We start from the raw sequence: 24428 nt of genomic DNA, 5'->3' as shown, positions 1-24428 counted from the left end.
AAATTCAAGCAATTATCTCCTAAGATCTAAGTTCTAATTCTCAAATAACTACTTCTCCTTTTTCATACTAATGCCTGTTTGTTCCCCTTACATTTTGGTCATCATACCCGGTAATAACACATACATCTCACTGTGGGGAATGCTGGCCTAGAATGTCTTATTATACCTTTTAGTTTAGTATGCTTCAAAATGAGGACTAAATTGGCTGGGCTCTGTTTAACTTCACATGGTAGAAACTTTCTACACCCCAAACGTGATAAAATTTTTAGACAACCTTTTAAAAAAATCCCTAATTCTACATTTCATTTGATTCATTCAGGGCTGGTAGTTAGCTCAGTTGGTTAGAGCACAGCCTTGTAACACCAAGGTCAAGGGTTCAATTTCCAGTACCAGCCAGCTGCCAAAAAAAAAAAAAAAAAGTCATTTGATTCATTCAATAAACACTTACTGGGTATAAACAAGGTTCTATGCCTTAAAATTTTTCTGCTTTCAGCAAACTTCCAATTTCATAAAAGACAATAAATGTGTAGGCAAAACAAAGGTGAGCTTCCAGTCAAGATGGCAGAATAGACAGTCCCCAGCGTCACTCTCTCCCACAAATCTACCAATTTACAACTATAAAAAAGCAACGACAGCCAAACTGGGGCCACTAGAGCTCAGGGGAAGAGGAGGAGAGACCTACGGAGTGCATGAAGGTGGGAGAAGCCACTATGAGAGAAAGAAAAAAACCGTTCTGACCATTTTGAATCACAGCCACTTCCAGGCTGGAGCTGCTGCGCACACGGAGCAGGAGCTGGCAAAAGCTGTAGTTGTGCCCTTCAGTTGGAGTTGCTTGGAGGAAGCAGAGGAAAAGAGGGCCTTGGTGGCTCCCAGGCCAGCAATACCACTAATAGGGTTCCTGTGGACCCATACTGGACCAAAGAACCACAACAATTGAAAAAAAGGAGCCACTCAGAGGCCGGTGAGTCATCGCAAGGGCCTGGAGCATGGCCCATCCCATGGGAAATGTTTGGAGCACAGGCGGTGGGGGAGAGAGGCCCACTGGGGGAACACTGGGGCACAACAAGGACAGCTGATCTGCCCCCCAATCAGTGTAGGACCACTCAGAGGAGAGTGGTCAGGAATATAGAATTGTGTGGGGTGCAGTTTGATGAAAAGACTCAGGCAGGCCCAGACCAGTGTTTCTACACAAACCAGGTGCACCAGATTTCACTAGAACCGGAATTACCTATGAAGTCAACCATTAAAACCTGAGCTGCACAAAAAGCCTTCCCTGGGGAATCAGCAGCAAAGCAGCAACTTAGCTCAACCACAGAGCTCAAGACTGGTCCTCGCAGCAAGTTCTCCAATTTTAGAAGTAAGCAAAGGATAGCAAATTAGTTTCAGTGCAGAGTTTGAGTGGTGGGAGCAGCAAATAATCCAACACAGAACTGAAAAAAAAAAAAAAAAAGTATCCACAACCAGAGACAAAGTTTGATATTGAATAGTAAAGGTCTCATTTCACCAAAGAACTCCTATAACACCTAGAAGGACCAGAAGGCCCCTGGGCTACCAAGCCAGAAAGTGGGGAGGGCCAGGGGCCTCAGCCATTCCCCCAACACCCACAACCAGACCCGAGGGTGGGGACCAAGGGCCTCAGCCACACCCCAACAAGCGCAACCACCCCAGAGATAACCACCGAGCCGCTGCAGAAAGTGCCCGGGCTCTCCTGAGCTGGCTGGAATGGTGGGGGACTGAGGGCCTCAGCCACGCCCCCCCCCACCCCTATAGCCAGCCCAGCAACGACCACCGAAACCGCTGCTGGAAGTGCCCCAGTGCTGAGCCACAGTGCTGCAGGGCCTCAGACCTTGGTCATGCCCCGCCCCCAACACAAGCAACCAGCCCAGCAACAACTACCAAGCCACCACAGGAAGTGCCCAGACTCTCTGGAGCTGGGGTGGTGGGGGGCCTTGGGCCTTGGCCATGCCCCCCAACACCTGCAGCCAGCCCAGCGACAACCACTGAGCTGTAGCAAGAAGGGTATCGGGTTTCCAACCTGAGGAGGTGGGAGGCGAGGGCTTCTGCCACACCCTGCTGCCATATGCACCCAGCCCAGCAATGACCAAGTCACTGCTGGAAGAAGGGACCCAGCTGGAAAGATGACTGAAGCTCCCAAGAAGTCTCTGCTCAGTCACCAACAGGCTGCACCCGGTAGGACCTGAGCGCATGCACCCTGAGTCTACACAACAGACTGTTCATCCAAGTATGGCACAGGAGCACAACTTTGAGGTCACCTTGTATCTCCTGCTGGTAACACACAAGGCACTCAGCAGCAATTGGTTAATGTAGTTTATGTATAATAAAATATACACAAAATATAAAAACATGCAAAGAGATAAATATAAAATAAAACAGTATTTTTAAATATATATTTTTAAATTTTATTAACACTGTAGTGGATTGAATTGTGTCCCCCCAAGTGAACTCCATGAAGCTTGAATTCTGTCTCCCAAGTTAGATGTATTAGAAACTTGGTCCCCACTGTGACTGTTAAAAGGGTGGGAAATCCTATTATGGTAATTAAAAGGTGGAGCCTTGAAGAGGTGATTGGATTGTAGGACCCTGCAGTAGTGAATGGATTAAAAATGGTGGTCAGGGGTGTGGTTCTGAGGGCTTTAAAAGAAGAGGAGAGTTTGCCTTTTGCTCTCTGTGCTCTCTCTGCTTCCACCATCTTGCAATGTGAGACCCCTGGGTCACTGTCACCAACATCAGATGGACTTTGGACTTCCCAGCCTCAGAAACTAACTGTAAGCCATAATTTTCATTTTCTTTGTAAAAAACACAGTTCCACATATTTTGTTATAAGCAACAAAAACAAACTAAAAAACACTAAAAACTTTTTTGTATCACCAAAAATCATGAGAAAAAAATTTAAGGAGATCAATATGATTAAATGGACTTCATTATTTTTTAAAATCTTGGTTAAAAGCAGATCTTGGGAGCACTCTGAATCCAGTTATTAAGACAGTCAGTTTTACTGGCATTCTTTGCTGGAAAAAAGTCCCCCTCAAAGACACACAGAGCTAAACGGGAGAAGTTTATCATTGGCTGCACTTACTAAATCATGATCTTTGGTTTTCAATCCCATCAATCAATTATGCAAGGGTTTTTGTTGAAATTCAGCTAATCAATTTACATCTTCCTCATCAGAGTTCCTTGTTCTTACGTAGTAATTAGAAGGTATCACATTTTCGTATTTTTAATAAAGAAGTTCAAAAACTCTGCTGTTACAGCAAGAAATTTTTAAACAGTCTAAACAATTTATTTCCAAGTTTAAGTGTACAGTAAGATGACTATTTACATTATTCTTAGCAAACACACATACAATGGAGGTAATTCTAAACATCCATTTTCAAAACACTCTTTACAGCAAGTTTCTTTCAAAAAGCAATTTTCCACTCATTGCTAAAATGTCACCTTCACCTTGAGGGGGCAGATTGTTTATTTTTTCAAATCTACTGAATGTGCTAGGTAGCTTTCTACTGACAGCCACTTATTACAGAAAAGGCAATTAAATTTAGACCACTATCTATGTGAAAGAAAAACATTCAGTTTATCTTCAGAATACACAATGCTTTTAATTTTGCCACAAGATAACCAGCAAACCTGTGTCTTGCCAAGTATTTTCATAGGTATCCACCCCCATTACAAAATATTTTAAGGATTTACTACTCTGCAAAGGTCTCAGGCTGATCTGCTATGTGCTTCTGGGTCCAACCCCTTGCTATAAGTATTTCCCTACGCAACGAGGAGTGAAGAAATTTCACATGTTGCTCTTTCTGAAGTCTTACCTTACCCAAGAATCTTTTTAGTGACAAAGCAGCAGCTCTATTACTGCTTATACCTTGTTTGTTCACAAAATCCTGTTTATTAATCATTTCAGAATCTATATGCTCTAGGACATTCAGTCTCAAAAAAAAAAAAAAAAGTATTCAATCAGAATCTAGCAAAAGCACAGGTGACACCTGTTAATGCCCGTGCTTCCATCACCCCAGAGCGACCCTCTACACACAGTGACTTACTCTAATCATTCATTTTTTCAAATCTTCTGCAATTGTTGCTGTGAATACTCCAAAAGTACTTGCTGACAAAGTAATGTATTTCTTTTGTTGCCACACTGTTTCCCATGTAATTTCTGCCATTTTGTCCACTCCCCCACCCTGTGCTAGAAAAATACACTTTTCCCCAATGGTAGGAAGCTATTTTTTCTTCCAGTATTAGTGTGGCAGATGCTGCAGACTGGCTCCACCAACTCCACAGCTGAGTGTCGTACTTTTGTGCTGGAGTCATCCTTGGAAGGAAGCCATTCTTCTTGTTCCACTGGACCTTTTGAAAACGTAGTACGCTCCTCATTCCCCACAGTCAACGCCTGACTATGCAAACTACCTAGAGCTGCTTCTGCAGCTGAACCCACCCAATACAGGTATACAAGGGTACCTCAAAAAGTTCATGGAAAGACTCACATTATCTTCTGATTCTATTTTTTTGCAAACTCTTTGAAGTACCTTTGTGTGTTAGAAACCTCAAAAGGCGTTTATCCTTGAGCTTAATGAAATTTGGTAAAATACATGAATGAGTAATGCATAACTTTAAACACAGCTGCAAAACTTATCAGTGATGTTTCTCTTCAGGATGCTTATTTTTTAAGATACCCTGCTGACTGTAAAGGCTATATACACTTTCCTTCCCTAACATCTCAAGGCAAGATAACCACTTCGGGCATGGTTCATCATTAATAAAAGGGGATATAAACCCACATTTCAAATAGTCTTCGAGAGTTGATTCTCAATGCCCATTGGATCTTTTTTTTTTTTTTTAACTTGATTATGTAACTAATGAAGAGCTTGTGCAGGAAGTAGATGTGGTGTCTCTGCCATGTCCTTGTTGTTTTCACACACTTTCATTATCTTCAATCCAGGGTTTCTTTGAAGACTACCTATTTCGTGGAGACCAGTTTAATTAAAATTATACAGCAGAACTCATAAATGTACTAAATGAGAGCTCATTGACTGCCAAGGCTTCCAAAGCTGTGTCACATAAACAAATTCCTGAGTAGAAGGCTCCTCTCTTACCTAGGGACAGCTCAAGAATCATGCATGACCCATGACTGTTTGAAATGCAGATCAAGTGGGAGTGCCAGTTATGTAAAGCTTAAAGTCTTACTTGGAAAAATAAGTACTAACATGTTCTTCCTGAAGCCCGAAGGATCTTTGCTTTTTACTCTCTAGTGGGCCTCTGAAGTATACACCACATTTTGGAGACCCCTGCAGGAAGCGATGGGTAGTCACTGAAATCGTTGACCGAAGTGACAATCATAGAATTGTCATAAAGTTGTAAAAGACCTTCAAGATTATCTAGCACCGTCTTCATATCTGACAGATATGAAAACTGTGTCCAATGCCCAACCACATACAGCTGACCTGAAATATTTAGACAACAACTCCTTCTGATAAATTAGCTAGCAAACAAACCAATAATATCTAAGCACTATTTTGTACTATCGAAATAACTGTTTGGTCTAAACACGTGGATAAGTTGAGTACACTTGCCACAGATGAAGAGAAAAAAGGCCTCAACCATCATTCTAATAAGTCAATATCCACGATGTTAAGAGACCCACTGACCTTCCATTTGAGTTTCTGACCATCGTCAGGAATCTCTACAAGCATATATTAAAAATATCAAGTTTTAAATTTGAACCTGACAGGAAGAACTGAACATAAAATCACCTGTTTCAAAGTGAGTGTTGTGAGAATAGGAATAAGTGAGCTCACCAAAGCCAGAGAGTAAGGAAAGCAGCAGTCAGGAGGAGAACCAGAGTGGTACCATACAGAGAAAAACAAAGAGAGTCCCAGAAAGGTATATATAATCGAGGTCAAATGCACAAATGTCAAACACAAAAAGTTCAGAGAGGATCGGGACTGAAAAATAACTACAGGATTTGGTAAGGCTATGATAACTTAGTAACCCCTGGGAAGGATGATAAAAGAGTTAGATGCAAGAACTGGATAAAGGAGTAAAAAATATGAAGTAAAGGTGAAGAAAGTAAGAGCAACTAGTATTAACCAGTACTATTAATTAGTATTTCAAGTCATTTGGTGGTAACAGGTAGAAGAAAGATAAAATGGTAACTTATAAGATTAAGCAAGGTCAAGGAAAGGACTGAGGATGGGGAAGGGAAGACAGAAGACTCAACATCAGAGGCCGGCCCGTGGCTCACTCGGTAGAGTGCGGTGCTGATAACACCAAGGCCACGGGTTCGGATCCTATATAGGGATGGCCAGTTTGCCCACTGGCTGAGCGTGGTGCTGACAGAAGACTCAACATCTGAATGCTAAGGAAAATAATCCAATAGAAGACAAAATATTCAAGACGCAGAAGAAAAATGTCAGAGATGTTCTGAAGAGGCCTAGAGACAACTTCCCACACATTAAATTTTGAATTGAGTTTCCATGGGTTAACATGGAAACTCACTAAAATCCATCAGTTAAGAACCCCTGGAGTATAGGATTAACTCTGCAGATAAAGACACTTTCTTCCAAATCAGAAGACAAAAGATTTCAGAAAAAAAGGTGAACAGGGAGGAACTGCAGGAACTCACATCAAATGGCCTGGATCTCGGAGCAATGTTTCTGAGCATATGCTATGTGCTGAATAAGACACAGAACACAGTTTAGAAGAAAATGTTCCAATCCAGTCTAAGTGCTGTGGCTGAACTAAAGACAGGCACCAAGGGAACCCAGAAAGCAGGTAACAACCTGGCCTCGGATGGTGAAAAAGTGCTTCCCATAGAGACAAGTGCATGACCTCCGTCTTAGAGAGAAACGGCAGTTAACTGGGCAAAGAAAGGAGAAAATCATACCGGGCAATACAGTGAACTCCAACAAAGGCACAGAGGCGAGGAAACCATGGCCCAACACACCTTACACCCTGCTTGCATGCTGCAGCCATGCAGAATACAACATACAAGCAGGACAGCATGACTAAAGTGCCTGAGGGACACGGCAACAGCAGTGCAAGAACAAAGTGTGAGAAAGCGAAGAGTAAGAAGGATGCTGAGCTCTCCATTCAGCCAGAGTCTGACAGGACAAGGGCAGGGGTGGCAGGAGGAGCAACTGAAGGCACCGTCAAAGAAAGTTGAAGACATTTCAGGTGTTCAGGCAAAAAGGCAGATGGAGCATTTGTACAGAGGGTGGAGGAAGTAGCCATGTGTTCACAAAAACTGGCTCAGAGGAAGAGAAAATGTATTAGACTGGGATGAGAGTAAGGAAGACTAGAATAGCAAGAGGGTTTTTATATCTCATGTGATTACTGATAAATGAAAATGCCACCAAGAATTGAAGGTGCAAGAAGGGACACTGACTAGGAAAATTAGAGGAACTTTTCAAATTCAACTCTTTGGGCCTCAGTTTCCTCAGCTAACAAATATGAGGGTACTTCAAAACGATCATGGAACAACAGAATTAAAAGATAATACTAAATGCTCCATGAACTTTTTGAAGTGCCCTCGTACTGTGCTGGCAATATAGGTGTTCTGTTGTCCCCTCCCAGTTCTAAAGTTCTGTGAGTTATGATTTACCAATCCCAGCATTCCTAGTGAAAACTGGCAAGGGCATCTATCTGCAAACACACAAACCTACAAACACTTCAACTCAGTTTGTGGAGAGGCATTTAATTGTACAAATGGCTGACAGATCCAAATCCTATTATTCTTTTAAAGGAAGAGAGACTACTGACAGTAACTACAATTTAAGACAGCTATGAAAGATGTTGTTTTTTATGCTTTCAAAAGCAGAAAGCAGCAACAATATTATAAGCACCCAAGAATTCTCTTACGGAATTTCTTCATCCAAGGCAACCAAACAGCTTTGCTACTTTCTGTAAGTGATCCTGACCATCGACTAGGGATGACCTGCACTGGCAGGTCACATCCCCATCAGTAGCCTCTAAAGAGGCACTTAAGAGGACACTTAAGAGTAACTTGTAGAGACTGCCCTGCTGAGCTACTTTCACCACAGTAGAATAACTGCCAAGTATTTCTAGAGAAAAGAATCAGAATTTTAGCATGAACATAAAATTACCACATAGTGGCTGGCCGGTTAGCTCAGTTGGTTAGAGCTCAGTGTTGTAACACCAAGGTCAAGGATTTGGATTCCCATACTGGCCAGCTGCTAAAAAGAAAAAATTAAAAAAATAAAATAAAATTATCACCATACTTGAAATCTGAATATTAATTAGCAGGATTCCTTTGAGAAAAATAAAAATCTTCCCATTTCACAGATGAGGCAGCTGAAAAGAATTAAAATTAAAATTCTAGGCCACTAAATGCAATGTGGTATCCTGGATTCGATCCTGGAACAGAAACAGGATATTAGTAAAATCCAAAGAAAGTCTGTGTTCGTAATAGTGTACCAATGTTAACTTCTTAGTTTTCACAAACATACCAAGGTTCTGTAAAATGTCAAGATTAGGGAAAGCTGCCATACCGGCCAGCTGCCAAAACAAACAAGCAAATAACAACAACAGAAAAAGATTAGGGAAAGTTGGCTGAAGGGAATACAGAACTCTTTATAACATCTGGGAGACTTTTCTGTAAATCCAAAATTATTCCAAAATAAAAAGTTTACTTAAAAAATAACCCTAGAGAAGCTAAGAAAGTTGACAGCATAGAAGCAGAAAGGAGAAAAGTGGTTACCAGAGGCCGGGAAGGGTGAGGGAGAGAGAACATAGTAAAAGGTTGATTAATGGACACAAAATTATAGCTAACAGGAGGAATAAGACCTAGTTGTCTACAGCACTGTAAGGTGACTGAAATTAACAACAATTTATTGTATAATTTTATTGAACTAGAAGAGAGGATTCTGAATTTTCCCAACACAAAGAAATAATAAATGTGCAAGGTGATGGGGGAAAAAAAGGGTGAAATTTGATACTAACTCTTTATACATTACAATTATAAAGAATTATTTGTATGGAAATATTAAATACTATTTCATTTAAAAAACAAAAAATTTTTAAAAGGATACAAAAAACTGGTAAACTCATTATCATCATCATCATGCTGGGCCATAAGAAGTTAGATTCCCCAACTTCTCACTCAATTTCAAGCTGTACCTAATATTGTACTCAAAGAATTCAAGAAAAAAAAAGTCCTTTACTTGACATCATGATCTATAAATATATATAGGGAAAAAAGGTCAATTTCCATAGGAAAACAACAAGCAATAATTCAATACCACAAACATTATTAAAATTACTCCAAGGTAGTTTAGAAGCTAAAACTAATTTCTATAATAAAAACAAAATAAATGTGTAGGCCCATGGGATACAGGTTATTTGATTTCAACTCATGTTGGTTAAACTCTCTTTGAAATAAAAATGGCTTGTGTCTCCATGTTAGTGTAATCCAGCAAATCGGTTTACAAAGCCTGTGAGATCAAAAATACAATGAAGAGGACAGTATCAAATGTAAAAGAAGCATTTCATACTAGCACCAAATAAATATTCAAGTAGTAATTAAGCCAGGGGCCAGCTGCCCAGGGTCCTGACACAGGGGCTCTAAGCCTCAGCCCTGCCCCCACCCGCAACCAAGCAAGCAAGGAGCCAGCCACCCAGAGTCCTGAGACAAGAACCAAAGGCCAGCCCTGCTCCCCTTCCCCAACAACATTTTAGAGTGTACATATTAGCCACATGTGTTTCTTGGGGGTATGTGACTTATCTGCTCAAGTCCTTCACCAAATTTCTGCCTAGACTTTTCTAATTCATTTTTAAGAGTTCTTTTTGGGGCTGGCCCCATGGCGCACTTGGGAGAGTGCGGCGCTGGTAGTGCCGAGGCCGCGGGTTCGGATCCTATATAGGGATGGCTGGTGTGCTCACTGGCTGAGTGTGGTGCACACGGCACCGTGCCAAGGGTTGTGATCCCCTTACCGGTCAGAGGAAAAAAAAAAAAAAAGAGTTCTTTTTGCATTAAGGATGCTAATCCTTGAGTATTAAATTTGTTCCTTATCAATTGACTTTAAATTTAATTTGTGATGTCTTCTTTCATTTCTATGTTGAGAAAACAATTTCCTATCTAAACATTAAATGAATATATATATAATACAGTAAAAAAAGACTAAAGAATGTGTCATTGACACAGCCTGCTTTAAAAAAAACAAAAACATTTAGTTCACTTGCTGCAGCAACCTTCACTCTGAAACTTACAGAAATGCTCAAAATTTATTTTATGTTATTAAGCAATTATCACTTATGTTGTACAATCATTTTATCCATACAGTGGAGTAAAGGCAAGGAATTAAAAATTGTAATTGTTGATACTAAGTTAAGGTTACCTTATCAAGAAAAGGTCACTCTCCTAAATGTGACTTATTTCCTAAGTGTGTTGATCATTTTTTAAACAATAAAAACTAAATTCAGTGAAAAAATAAATAAATAAAACAAGAAACTTAAAACATTTTACGTTAATAAAATAACATTTTAATGAATAGCAACTAGTTTCTCTAGATTCACTACTTCAAATTATTTAATAGAAAGAATAAAATGCATATTCTTTTTTTTTTTTTTTTTTTCGTGACCGGCACTCAGCCAGCGAGTGCACCGGCCATTCCTATATAGGATCCGAACCCGCGGCCGCTGAGAGCGTCGCTGCGCTCCCAGCGCCGCACCCTCCCGAGTGCGCCACAGGCTTGGCCCAAAATGCATATTCTGATATGGCAGATTTTAATTATTTCAAATGTGATAAAAGTACTTAAAATAAATGTTTTTATTAAAAAAAAGTAATTAGGCCAGGAAAAAAGATCTCAAATTAGTAAGTATATTCAACAAATACATTACAATTAAAAGTGAAAATATTGGGGCTGGCCAGTTAGCCAACTTGGTTAGTGCACAGTGCTGATAACAACAAGCACCAAGGTCAAAGGTTTGGATCCCAGTATCAGCCAGCCTCCAAAAAAAAGAAAGTTGAAATATTAGTATACATCATTAATGAAAATTAATCAAGCAGCTGTCTACAAGAAATTCACTTCAAATAAAATACCAGTAAGTTAAAAGTAAAAGGACAGAAAAGATATACCATGCAAATACAAAATAAAATAAAGCTGGAGTGGCTATATTAGTAGCAGACAAAATATACTTCAAGAGACAAGAAAACTACCAGGGATCAGAGGGTCATAACTTAAATAACAAAAAGGATCAATTCACCAAGTAGACATAACAATTCTAAATGTATAAGCACTAAACAACAGAGCTTGAAAATACATAAAGCAAAAAACTAAAATTGTAAGAAGTCAACAAATCCACAATTTTTGTCAGAGACTTCAAACTCCTCTTTCAGCAATTGAAAGAACTAGTAGACAAAAAAATCAGCAAGAATACAGAAAAACTGAACAAAACCACCAACCAACTGGATCTGACATTCAGAAAACACTCTGCCCAATATTAGCAGAAGATACATTTTAAAGTGCATATGTAACATTCACCAATATAGGCCTTAAAACCTTAAAATTTAAGAAAGTATTAAAACCATAATGGAATTAGAATAGAATTCAGCAAGAGAGAGATAGCAGGAAATTAAACAATACACTTCTAAAAAACCCATCAGTTGAAGAAAAGTCAAAAGAAATTAGAAAAGATTTTAAAGTGAATGAAAATGTTTAAGTATGGCATACCAAAATTTGTGTGATGCAGCTAAAGTATGGCTTGGTGGGAAATTTATAGCATTAAATATTTACATTAGAAAAGAAGAAAGGTCTCAAATCAACAACCGAAGCTTCTACATTAAGGAAATAGGGAAAGAAAAATCAAAATAAACCCAAAGCAAGTAATAAAGCAAAAGGCTTTTTAAAAAAAATCAGTAAAACTGAAAACAGAAAAACAATAGAGAAAAATCAATAAGACCAAAAGTTGGTTCTTCTAAAATATTTTTAAAATTGAGAAACCTCTAGCAACACTGGAGGAAAAAATAGAGAGAGTGAAAACAAATTACCAGTAACGATAATGAAAGACCCCCATGGAAATTTAAAGGATAACAACAGAATACAACACACATCAATTCAACTACTTAGATAAAATGCACCAATTCTTTGAAAACCATAAACTACTAAAATAGAGGAGAAAGGAACAATTCCCAACTTGCTTTATGAGGTCAGAATTATACTAATACCGAAATCAGGCAAAAACAATATAAGAAAATGAATGACAAATACAAAAGTACTTCAAAAAGTTTGTGGAAAGATTCATATTATCTTTTAATTCTATCTTTCCACGAACTTTTTGAAGTACCTTCATCTCCCTCATGAAAACAGATACAACAATGCTGAACAAAATATTAGTACAGTGAATCCAGCAATTAAAAAATAATATACCCTTCAACATGGATGCACCTAGAGAGAATTATATTAAGTGAAACGAGTCAGGCACAGAAAGAGAAATATCACATGTTCTCACTAATTTGTGGGAGCTAAAAATAAATAAATAAATACACAAACGGGGGGCAGGGGGAGGGAAGAAGACAACGATTACAATTCCTTGAAGTTGATACGACAAGTGAACCGATATGAGGTTGTTGTGGGGGCGGGGAGAGGGAGGAGAGAGGGAGGTTTTGGTAATGGGCCACAATGATCAACTACATTGTATATCGACAAAATAAAATAAAGGAGAGAACAGAACGGTGGTTATTAGAGGTGGGAAGTGGAGGGGTGTTAGCAAGAAATTGGTTCAGGGTCACAAAGAATGATTACGTTTTGTAAAGATGAGTGTACTAACTATCCTGATTTGTACTGACTATCTGGATTTGATCATCATGTATTATACAGATGTACTGATATTCGACTCTGTATCCCACAAATATGTGTAATCAAGTATGCTTCAATAAAAAAAATTAAAATATAAAAAAAAATTAAAAAACAATATACCCTGAGTGGGGTGTATTCCAGGAATGCAAAGCTGGTTCAATATCCAAAATCAATAATGTTACGCACTACATTAACAGTCTATAAAAGAAAAACCACATGATCATATCAATTGATTCAAAAAGCTTTTGACAAAATTCCACATCCTTTAATAAAAACTGCAAGCTAGAAATGCTTTCCCCCTAAGATCAGGAAAATGCAATACTGCCCATTCTTACCACTTCTAGCTGACATTATACTAAATGTCCTAGTCAGTACAATAAGGCAAGAAAAATAAGCAAAAGGCATAGAGAATAGAAAACAAGGGGGAGGAAACATCCCTTTTCATAGACAACATGACTGTTTATCCAGGAAATTCCAATGAATCCACAAAAAATCCCTAGAATATATGATTTTAGTAAGATCAAAGGATAGAAGGCCAGCAGAAAAAAATTAATTGAATTTCTATACACTAGAAATGAGTAACTGGAAAGCGAATTTTTAAAAAACACCATTTGCAATAGTTGAAAAATGAAATACCTGAAATAGTTTTTCCATAAACTTTCTGAAATACCTTTGTGGAGTTCAGATATAACCCACACAAATAAGGCCAACTGATGTTTCGTTTTTTTTTTTTTTTTTTTGGGCGACTGGCCGAGATCTGAACCAGGCCAATCAGTTTTTCATAAAGGTGAAAAGTCATTTCAATGGAGAAAGGACATCCTTCACAAACAGGATTGGAACAATCTGACTTCCACGTGCAAAAACAAAAACAACAAACAAATAATCAAAAAACCATACCTAAACCTCATATCTTAAACTTACCTCAAGAAGAATCATAGATCTAAATGTAAAACTATGAAGTTTTTTGAAGAAAATATAGGGAGTAAAAATCTTCATAACCTGGAGCTAAAACAGAGTTCTTAGACATGACAACAAAATCATGACCCATAAAAGAAAAAACTGGTGAGTTGTACTTTATCAAAATCAAATTTTTTTCTCTGCAAAACCCAGTTAATAGAATAAAAAGACAAGCTACAAACTGGAAGAAAATGTTTGCAAATCACACATCTGACAAAGAACTTACATCCAGAATTATAAAGAACTCTCCAAACTCAAAAGTAAAGGGCTGACCAGTTAGCTCAGTTGGTTAGAGCATGTTATAATACCAAGGTCAAGGGTTGGATCCCTACAGCCAGCGGCCAAAAAAAAAAAAAAGGTAAGAAAACCACCCAATTAAAAATAGGCAAAGACGTGAATAAACTTCTCTCAAAAGAATATAGGAATGGCAAATAAACACATGAAAAGTGTTCAGTATCACTAGTCACTAGGGAAATGCAAATTAAAACCATGACACTACCACACCTATTTATTAAAATGGTTAAAATAAAAACTACTGTAAAATCAAGTGCTAGCTAGGATTCAGAGCACCTGGAACTTTCATGCATTGCTGGTGGGTGGGCAAAATGGTACATCCACTCTGGAAAATAGTTTGGCATTTTCTCATGTTATCATATGACCCAGCTCCTACTCCTTAGTATTTACCCTAGAGAAATTGAAATTTACTTTCACACAGAAACCTGTACAAAAATGTTTACAGCAACTCTATTTATAATAACCCCAACTGGAAACAACCCCAATGTCCACCAGTGGAAGAATGGATAGACTGTGGTACAATGGAATACTCCTCAGCAGTAAAAAGGAACAAAGTGCTGATACATGCAACAACTTGGATGAATCTCAATGTGATTATGCTGAATGAAATAAACCAGTCTCAAAAGGTTACATATTAGGGGCCAGCCCATGGCTCACTTGGGAGAGTGTGGTGCTGATAACACCAAGGCCACGGGTTCGGATTCCTATCTAGGGATGGCTGGTTAGCTCACTTGGAAGAACGTGGTGCTGACAACACCAAGTCAAGGGTTAAGATCCCCTTACCGGTCATCTTTTTTTTTTTTTTTTTTTTTTTAAAGGTTACATATTATATGCTTCCATTTATGTGACTTATCCAAAAGGTAAAATTACAGTAAGTACAACAGCAGTGGTTGCCAAGAGTTTAGGGGTTAGGGAAGAGTGTGACTGCACAGGGACGACATGAGGGAATTTTTGTGGGTAATGAAACTGTTCTGTGTCCTGATTGTGGTAGAGGTTATATAAATCTATACATGTGCTAATATTCAAATAACTACACATTAAAAATATCAATTTTGTTACATGTTAATTTCTAAAAAAATTAGAATACAACAGTACTACTTAGGAAAACTGTCTGGCAGCATCTACTATTCATATACATATGCCATATACATATGTATATACCCAACAATTACACTCCCTGGTATATATCCAAGTCAAACGAGTGTTCATATTTACCAAAAGACATTTTACAGAAATATGCATATTGGCTTGTTTCATATCAGCCATAAAATAAAATAACCAAATGTCCATTAATATTAGAATGGATAAACAAATTGTGGAATGTTCACATGACGGAAAACTCACATGCCATGAAAAAGAATGATCAACTGCTACATCAACAACATGGACGCATCTCAGATATAATATTGAACCAAAGAGCCCTAGCACAAAAAGTGCTTTCATATGTTATTCAAGAACGGGCAAAATGCATCTAAAGGATACAGATCAGAATAGCTGTGGGAATGACTATGAAGGGGAACAGTGAAGCATTCTGGAGTACTGGGAATATTCTCTATGTCTTGATATATTCATTACATGGGTGTACACATACATAAAAATACTAAATCACAGAGGTGTTCTCTGCAGCTGCACCATTTCTAAGACCTATGTAGTAATTATTTAAACTGTTTTAAGTTAAATTGTTAATCTTAAAGGAGACAAAGATCTAGATTTTTGTTCAACTTACTTCCTCAGATCACTAAAGCAAATGTGAACTTGAGAGTTATGACTGAACCTCATTTCATTATGGTAGCAATTTCTACAACACAGAGAAGGCCTCTAAGCGTGCTCTGATGCACCCCCAAAGAGGCATTAACAACACCTGGGCTGTTAATACAGCAATCATACCAAATAATCACAGGATACACTGTACGGTGGCCTTTAAGCACTATTAACCAGACTCTCCTCATCATCTTTTCAACAATGAAAGAGGACTCCATTATTACAAATGCCTTCCACAATACCTTTGTTTCTCTGACTTTAAAATTTTATTATCAGTTTGAAAATGTACTTTGACTCCTACCAAATGGCATCCTTTAATAAATCTCTACCAGCATTACAAAAATAGCTGGAAATTCCCATCCTCTGTAAGTGTAAATCATATACAATTTGATATTCCAACAGCTAGTGACATACATCAATTTCCATAACAGAGGCATTCTGGTTTTATAAATTATATGTGTATGGTTTAATTTTACACACTTATTCAGGAAACAGAATTCTGATGGTATAAATTATTTTTATTTTGTCCATAATATCTAAATGCTTAACTGTCAAAAGGTAGAAAAACACAAAATTAGTTTTATTTCAAAAAGGAAAAATGTTAGTATTATCAGGTTGTAAAAGTTCTGTTCACCTTTCTGCTCCATAAGCAATGTTCACTGTAGAAAAGTTTTAAACCTTGAGGCACATGCAAAAAGGAAAAAAATAAACTCATCAGTATGTCCACCACAAAATATTTTGACATACACTCTATTAGACTCTCCGGTGCAAATATATACAACACATAGATATTTTACAATAGGTCCATACTACAAATAGTTTGTAAGTCTTTTTCACTTACATCACAAACATTATGAAAATTATATTTTAAAACAAATGCAAAATAATTAGATATATTCATGATATCCTTCACCTAACAACTTTTCATTTCAAGGCCAACCCTTTATTGTCAGGTTAAAGCAGACCACGACACAAGGCTGTTAAAGTAGGCCTTATCCAAGTCCCTTGACCAAGACCCATGTCCAACATTTTTAACCATGCATACTGTTTCCTCATTTCAGAAGTGAAAAAAGCTTGATCAACAGCATCCTGTAGCAGAGTACCTTATAAAGTCCAGCCCAGCCTTCTGAAAAATAATCACAAACACACATAGCACTTACTGCATGCCACCAAACACTGTTTAAGGACTTTCTCTGAATTCAGTTGCTTAATTCTTACAATAATCCTGGGAGCTATCATTTAGAAAACTGAGGTAGCGCAAGGTTAATACTATGCCCAAGGAACAGAGCCTATCAAATTTGTGATCCTCTAGCTTTGTGTACCAGAGTCCTGTTTTGGGCCAAAGACTCTATAAGATAAGTTATGTTTCCTTCTTCTTCCATATCCTTCCATTTCTTTGTAGAAGCTACCCAGATGCAGAATCACCCTCTTTGCCGTAGTAGCCACCCTGATGGAGGTGGTCCTGGGTATAACCCACAGTGCTGTGCCCAGCACACAGAGCAATAGGGATGTGACCCCTTTGGAGAAGCAAGACAATCCTTCCACTCTAACTTCTTTCTTAGCCTTCTTCTGCCTTGGGAGCCCTCTATGGAGTGGAGAGGATGCTCCCCAAAACTCAGCCTCTCTGGGAAACATAAGGCTGGGACCCAATTGCTGTTACTTGATGGCACTGTTTCGGGTACCTCTTTTGTGCCACATGAGGTACCCCAAAGAGTTCACAATCAGTGGAAAAACAATTCAGAGTCTTCAAAATTACATTAAGACTTTTTGTGATCAGTATCAAAAATATTTTTAGCCCTCTCACCATAAAGAATATCTTTAATACACAATTACTAAAAAAAAACTTGTGAAGAAACTTAAAAACTAAAGACACAGGTTTAAAAGTTTAAAATACAGTAAAAGCGAATGTTTTTCAAGGTACCAGTCACAACTCAATAGTACAAAGTAAAATAATTTTGTGAACTACAATCAGCATTTTACTAACTAAACTAAATGGAATAAAAAAGATCAAAAAGCATCAGAATATCATTTTGTAAAACTTGTGTGTATGTATATGTGGTATATGTGTGTTTTCTGGGTCTTAATATATTTTAATCCTCACAATGGTAAAGGTCAAAAACCTTGATGAATAATAGTTTAACATAATAAGACAGTTCTGTCAAAAATAATACTAGACATAGAGTTATCTGAGTTTAAAAAGTGTGATTAGAATAATAACTAAAAATACTTATCTTAGTCAAATATCGCAAAATAAATGAAAGTTATTAAAATCTGGAATGCTATGAAAGGCTGGAGTAAAGATTTTGTTGTGTCACCAACTGGTTTTAATTGAATCGATAGAGACGGGTATATTTTACATCCAGTTGCAGCAAACATCAACATTTTTGTAAAGAATTTGCATAGGCAGACTTCCCATCCTCCCCTCCCTAGCAGCAGCAAACACTGCTCTTAAAAAGACCAATGATCCAAATGCACAAGCCTCATCCTTGGTCCCAAGAACTACATACAGCCTTTTTCGTTCTCCAGGTTAGTGGATAAGGGCAACCTCTGCAGACAGAAATCCAGGACTATGACCCAGGATCTAACACAAATGTAACAATATAATGTAAAGAAAGCTCCCAAAACTGTACTTATTATACTGCAGAGAACACTCCAAGTACTGTAAACTGCAACTTAAGCACATACATTACTGTATTTTCATGTAATAGTATAAGCATCTGAAAGCCATACCACAAGCAATAACATCTTATCTGCTCTCACTACATACTGTTCCAACACAATATTTGGAATCTCGAACAAAACAATTTGCTTAGTGATTTGTCACAGAAATACTAAGACTTTTTTCGTTTGATTTTAATCACAAAGATCTTTGAAACAACGTAATTTAACAGTTCTAACAGCGTTATAAGAACGCGACTTTTGAAAAAAAATCCATTATCTTTCAGAAGCCGATCGAATGACTGTTAGTGACCATGCCAACTGTATACCCACGAACAAGTACTACGTCTTCTGAAGTGGTGTAACCAACAGCGGAATAAAAGTGGCAGCAATCCATAATCGGCAGATGCAAATGTGTGCTGCCTTCATAAGCAAAGCAAAAAAAATTACTTTTCAAATTCTTTGAACACAAACACTAAATAATATATGTCTGAGTAACCGGACCACTAATTACCCCTAAAAACTTAAGAAAGCAGGGGTTAAGAAGGGCTAGGGGTGCCACTTCCCGAAGACTGTCAAGTAGTCCTCGAAAGACCACACTGGAGGAGCAAAAGCAAACTTCTGGAAGGCACTTTTCAATCATCAGTGGCAGCGGCACAGAGAAGGTGGACTGTGAGGAGCAGCATCTCAGAGCCTGGGGATTACAGGAGCCCTTCATCGGCCGAACCACAGTTACTCCGCAGCTGCAGCAGCAGCAGTGCGCGGTGACAGCACGCCCGGGTCCCCGCAGGCACCGCCGCCCTCAGGAGCCTCGCGGGGCCGTCCCGCTCCAGAGAGCTGCGCTGCTAAATCCGCCGCCAAGCCCGCCGCGGGGCCAGGGCCGCCCTAGCACCACAGGAAGCTGTCAGAGGCGCTTCCCGCCGAGCGCGGCCCACCTGCCGCCCCCGCCCCGGGACCCGAGGGCGCAGCCCGCAGACGCCTCGCGCCGCCGCCCGCCGAGCCCGTTATCCGCCGGCAGCGGCAGGCCGCCCGGGCAGCTCGCGAGGGGGTGGCGGCCGCGTCCCGCCTGCCGGACCCCTGCACTCGAACGCTTACCTCGAAGTAGCCTCCGGGGGCGGCGGCGCCCGCACCCGCGCCGAGGGACCCGTTGGCCGCCGTCGCGCCGCCCGGGGCCGCCAGGCCCGCGGCCTGGGAGCCGCGCAGCGCCTCCACCGGGCCGGCCTTGCCACCGCTCGCGCCGCCGTTACCCCCGCCCGAGCCGCCGCCGCCGCCCCGCTTGTTCTTCCGGCGCTTGGCCCCACGCTTGGCGTCGGCCGGGCTCATGGCGGGCGGGCGGGCGGGCGGGGAGAGGGCGCGGAGCGGGCGCGGGGGCCGCGGGAGGCGGCGGAGGGCGGGGAAGGCGGGGAGGCTGAGGCGGCGGCGGCGGGCGCTCCGGCCGGCCGAGGGCGGGGGCGCTGCGCGGGGGCACCTCCCGGGCGGGGAGGGCTGGGGTGGGCGGGAGCTGCGGGGGAGGCCGCTGGGCGGGAGGAACGGCGAGTCCACCGGGCCCGGCGCCGCCGCTGACCAGAGTTAGAGTCCAATATGGCGGACACAAGGGGAAAGGGATCCCAGTTTACGTCGGGGGAGGGGGAAGGAGCGGCGGGGAGGGGGAGGGGTGTGGGCGCCCTCCCCCCCACCCGCCTTACTCCGCCCTCCCGGGCGCCGCTTCCCCGCTTGCCTCGCCCACCCCCTCCTGCCGTTAACGTGCGCCCAGCGCGCAGGGCACGCCGGGAGTTGCAGTCCACAGCGCCCGTACCGCTGCTGGGGGCGCCCGGGAGAAGACCACGGTTCCCGTCAGGCCCCGCGGCCGGGGGCCGAGAAGTGGGGAGGAGAGGGGGCGGGGCAGCGGCGTGTGGCGGTGGCGTCACCGCCGGGCTCGCTGCCGCCGGCCCTTCCCGCGCGTGCGGCCTTGTGGGAATGGTAGTTGGGCGGAGGGTTGGGCCGGCAGGGGCCCGCGGCGCGGCCCGGGAGGGCGAACTACAGTGCCGGAGGCGACGGGTTCCTCCTCTTTGACGGACGCCCGCGCGCCCTGGTGCCACAGGCCGGGCCGGCTCCCGGGGTGCACCAGGGCCTCCCGGTGACCTTGGTCTGGCCCGGGTTCGAATCCGCGTCCTCCACTCACCAGCTGTGTGACCTTGGGCGACTCTGTGGGGAGCACAGAGTCTCCTGCCTCGTGGTGCTGGCCGGGCGCCGGCGGGGCTCGGACAGATCCTGCCATCCCCTAGAAACCTTGGCCTCGGGCTGCCCTTGCGGAGCTCGCGCCTCCCGCACCCCGGCACGCCGTCTTCCAGGGCCCCACGACGGCCCGGCCCTTTCTCTCCACCTGCCAGGCACTGACCCCTGTGAGACCCGCGGGACCTCAGGGGTACGGGTCAGAAATCCGGGCCTCCGCCTAGACCCTCACCAGCAAGCCCCAGGTACAGTTCTGCCCTCGGGCCCCGGGATAAGAGGGCCCCACTTACCTCGGGCACCGAGACCAGAGACATGTTTCCCCGCGTTTGGTTCCACGGGTGGCTACAGGGCCAAGATGCGGCCGCGCTTGCCGTCGAGACGTGTGGTGTACCGGCCTCCATGCACGCCCATCCGGGCCCCACCGTCAGCGCCTCCCCGTCACCAATGCCGCAGCCGCAGCCCTCCGGTCCTCTGGCCCGTGCTTTGTCCCACAACCGGAGCGAGCTAATGTGATCACATCAACCACCTGATTAAGCCCTTCAGAGACTGCACCTTGTCGTCAGACTACAGGCCCCTCACCCTTGCAAGGTCTTGGATGATCCTGCCAGTGAACGTGGAGTTCGCGAGTGGGCAGGGAGGCCTGCCTGGCGCTGCACTCCTAGGGTGGGCAATGTCTTGGGCTGCCCCTCCCCCCACAGCTCCCCACTGGTGGGGATACCTCCCTTCTCCCCCACCCCCTGTGCTTTCCCTTGTAATAGTACCCTGGTTCTGGATGAGGATTCGTGGTATCAGCAGCATCCTCAAAGAGAAAGCATCGTAGGGGGCAGGGGAGAACACAGAAGTGCCTGTCTCATGCACCTCTGAGTGCCAACTCCTGCCCAAGCAAGAGGCTGGGCACACAGCACTCCAGAATTTGCTCAATAAGTGAATGACATAATAACGACCATTTATTTGTCCAGCAATTATGCACTAGCCACTCTGCCTGTTGCCATGTCATCTAATTTAATCCACACAGCCACTCTTGACAAACCTATTTTATGGATGAGAAACTGAGGTTCCTAGATATTAAAAGATTTGCCCAAAGCCACCCTGATAGTCAGAGGCAGGGCTCAGGTTCCAACTCAGCTGTGACTTTTAGGTACCAGCTGAGCACTGGGTAATAGAACAGTGAGTTACTCTGAGAGCTGGGGACAAGGGAGGTCTCTCTGAGGAGCTTAGCTGAGCCAATGCCAGTTACACACAAAGCGAAGGACTCACAGCAACGTAGGTCTATGGAGCAGGGAAAAGGCTCAGCATGTCCCAGGAACCTGCAAAAGCCACTGTGCCTACAGCAAGTGAAAATGGCAGAACCTGTAGGCCTCCGTGAATAGTTGGGCTTTATTCCAAATGCAGCTGAGAACTGCGGAGGGTTTTGAGCAGGGAGAGTTACGGTCAGGTGTATATTCTGAGAGAACTCTGGCTACAGAATAGATGGCAGAGGAGCAAGAATTGAGGCCAGGAGACAAAGCCTTGTAGGGGTACAGATGGTGCTCCTGGCAGGCAGACCTGATAAAGCAAAGGCATAAAGCACTGGTTCTCATTATCTCCCCCTACTGTGGTCTGAATATTTGTGCCCCCTAGAATTCATATATTGAAACCTAATCACCAATGTGATATTAGGAGGTGGGGCCTTTGGGAGGTGATTGGGTCACAGGGGCAGAGCCCTTGTAAATAGGATTAGTGCCTTTATAAAAGAGTCCCTAGAGAGCTGCCTTGTTTCTTCCACCATGTGTGGACACAGCTACATGGCGCCAACTATGACACAGGCTCCCACCAGACACTGAATCTGCCTTGATCTTGGACTTCCCATATTCCAGAACTGTTAGAAATACATTTCTGTTGTTGGTAAGCTACCCAGTTTGTGCTGTTTTGTTATTGCAGTCCAGATGGACTAAGACACCCCCTAAGGAAAAATTAAACGAGAAAAATTAAATACTAAGGAATAAAATTTCATCTGGTAGGGCTGAGCTTAGGAGAGCCACAAAACACTGTCATTTCTAAGATTTGTTTCTTCCCCTAAGAATCAATTTTCATCCCCTCAAGGGACGTATTAGAGTTCTCCAGAGAAACAACCAATGAGATGTATGCGTGTGTCTGTGTGGATACATACATAGAAAGAGAGATTTGTTATAAGGAATCAGCTCATACAATTATGGAGACTGAGAAGTTCCATGATCGGCAGTCAGCAAGCTGGAGAGCTGATGTTGAAGAGCCAGTGTTTCAGTTTGAGTCTGAAGGCAGGAAAAAAACGATGTCCCTGCTTGAAGGCAGTCAGGAGGAATTCCCTCTTACTCAGCTTTTCTGTTCTATTCAGGCCCTCAGTAGATGGGATGAGGCCCTCTCACACTGGGGAAGGCAATCTGCTTTACTCAATCTACCAATTCAGATATTGATATCATCCAGAAACACCCTCATGCAGACACCCAGAATGTTTGACCAAATGTCTGGACACTCTGTGGCCTAGTCAAGCTGATATAAAATTAACCATCACAAAGGAGGATGCAGGACATAATGGCTGGAAAAGTTCTTATATATTCTGAGAATTAAGAGAAGCCCGCTCTGGCAGGTGCATGGGTGGTCACAGGGAGGTGTGGGCAGTGACCTTGGTAAGAATTCCAGTTCGGAGATGGCCACTCAAAGCACCCTCATGATCCCAGAAGGCTCTAAGAACTCACTTGCAGGAAAAGACAGCATATGTTAAATATTTTTGTAAAATTGCAGTTTTATTACTTTCATGTGCAGTAAATGTTATTAACCAAGATATGATTGTGTATTAATAGCACAAGATACTTTTATAAGGAAAATTAGATGAGTTAATTATCTCAATAACCAATAGGCATTACAAAATAATGAATCATTATCTAGAAAGCTAATTTCTGGCTTTATTAAGTTTGCAGAAAGAACAGTTGGACACGCCTGCTCAGGCCACTATCTTACCCAAAGCAAAACCATAGCAGCTGAGCTTCTTCCCCCAGGTAGGGTAAATGGAATTCTCTGCAGAAACTGTTCAATGCAAGAAGGGACATGGATATATTATTACTTGGCGATCCCAAAGAATCAGGCAGTTCTTGATGCTTGCCCAGAATTGAAGCCTGTGGGTCAATAAGCTCTGCCTATGTGGAGCTTCTAAGTTTTTAAACATGTCACTTGTAACCATGAAGAGACAGTCAAGGATCAGTAACCATTTAAGAAATGGCTCAAACTCATAGACAAAAAAAAGGGGGGGGGGCAGGTGAAGAATCTGTTAATGGAGGGAATAGAAGAAAATTTCAAAAATCTAATAGCCTTAAAGATGCATAAGAAAGCAGTCTTGGAAATTTAAAATGTAGCTAAAACTGTAAAAGAAATTCAGTAGAAGTGTTATGAGTTAAATGGGAAATGATTCGGAAAGTCGAACAAAAAGAAAACAGGAGAGAAAAGAGAGGTTCAATTTAGGAAGTCCAACAGCTTCCTAATAGAAGTTCACAAAAAAATGGAGATAAGTAAATTTTGAAAGAAATAATAAAATTTCCCAGAAATGAAGGACATGAGTCCAGACTGAAAGGGTCCACCAAGGATGACCATTAACTGTAGAAAACCAGAGATAAGCAAAACAGCCTACAATACTACGGGGAAGAAAAGCAAGTTGCATTTAAAAGAATCAGGAAAAAGAATCACATTAAATTTCTTAACAGTAAC

At 41.9% G+C, this 24428-nt stretch overlaps 1 protein-coding gene across 1 annotated transcript in view; it reads right to left on the bottom strand.

Moving 5' to 3' along the window:
• The window catches only part of FAM193A (family with sequence similarity 193 member A), a 165093-nt gene extending 145187 nt beyond the window's left edge, over positions 1–19906 (bottom strand). Inside the window, exon 1 of the mRNA XM_063108299.1 lies at positions 19596–19906. Coding sequence (XP_062964369.1) covers positions 19596–19823 — 228 coding nt within the window. The 5' untranslated portion in view covers positions 19824–19906. The remainder of the gene's footprint in view (positions 1–19595) is intronic.
• Between the last annotated feature and the right edge of the window lie 4522 nt (positions 19907–24428).

Source organism: Cynocephalus volans, chromosome 9 (genome assembly GCF_027409185.1).
Source record: "Cynocephalus volans isolate mCynVol1 chromosome 9, mCynVol1.pri, whole genome shotgun sequence".
In the NCBI taxonomy this organism is placed as follows: Eukaryota; Metazoa; Chordata; class Mammalia; order Dermoptera; family Cynocephalidae; genus Cynocephalus; species Cynocephalus volans.
Note: the sequence above shows the minus strand (reverse complement) of the source record. Positions and strands in the feature narration are given on the sequence as shown.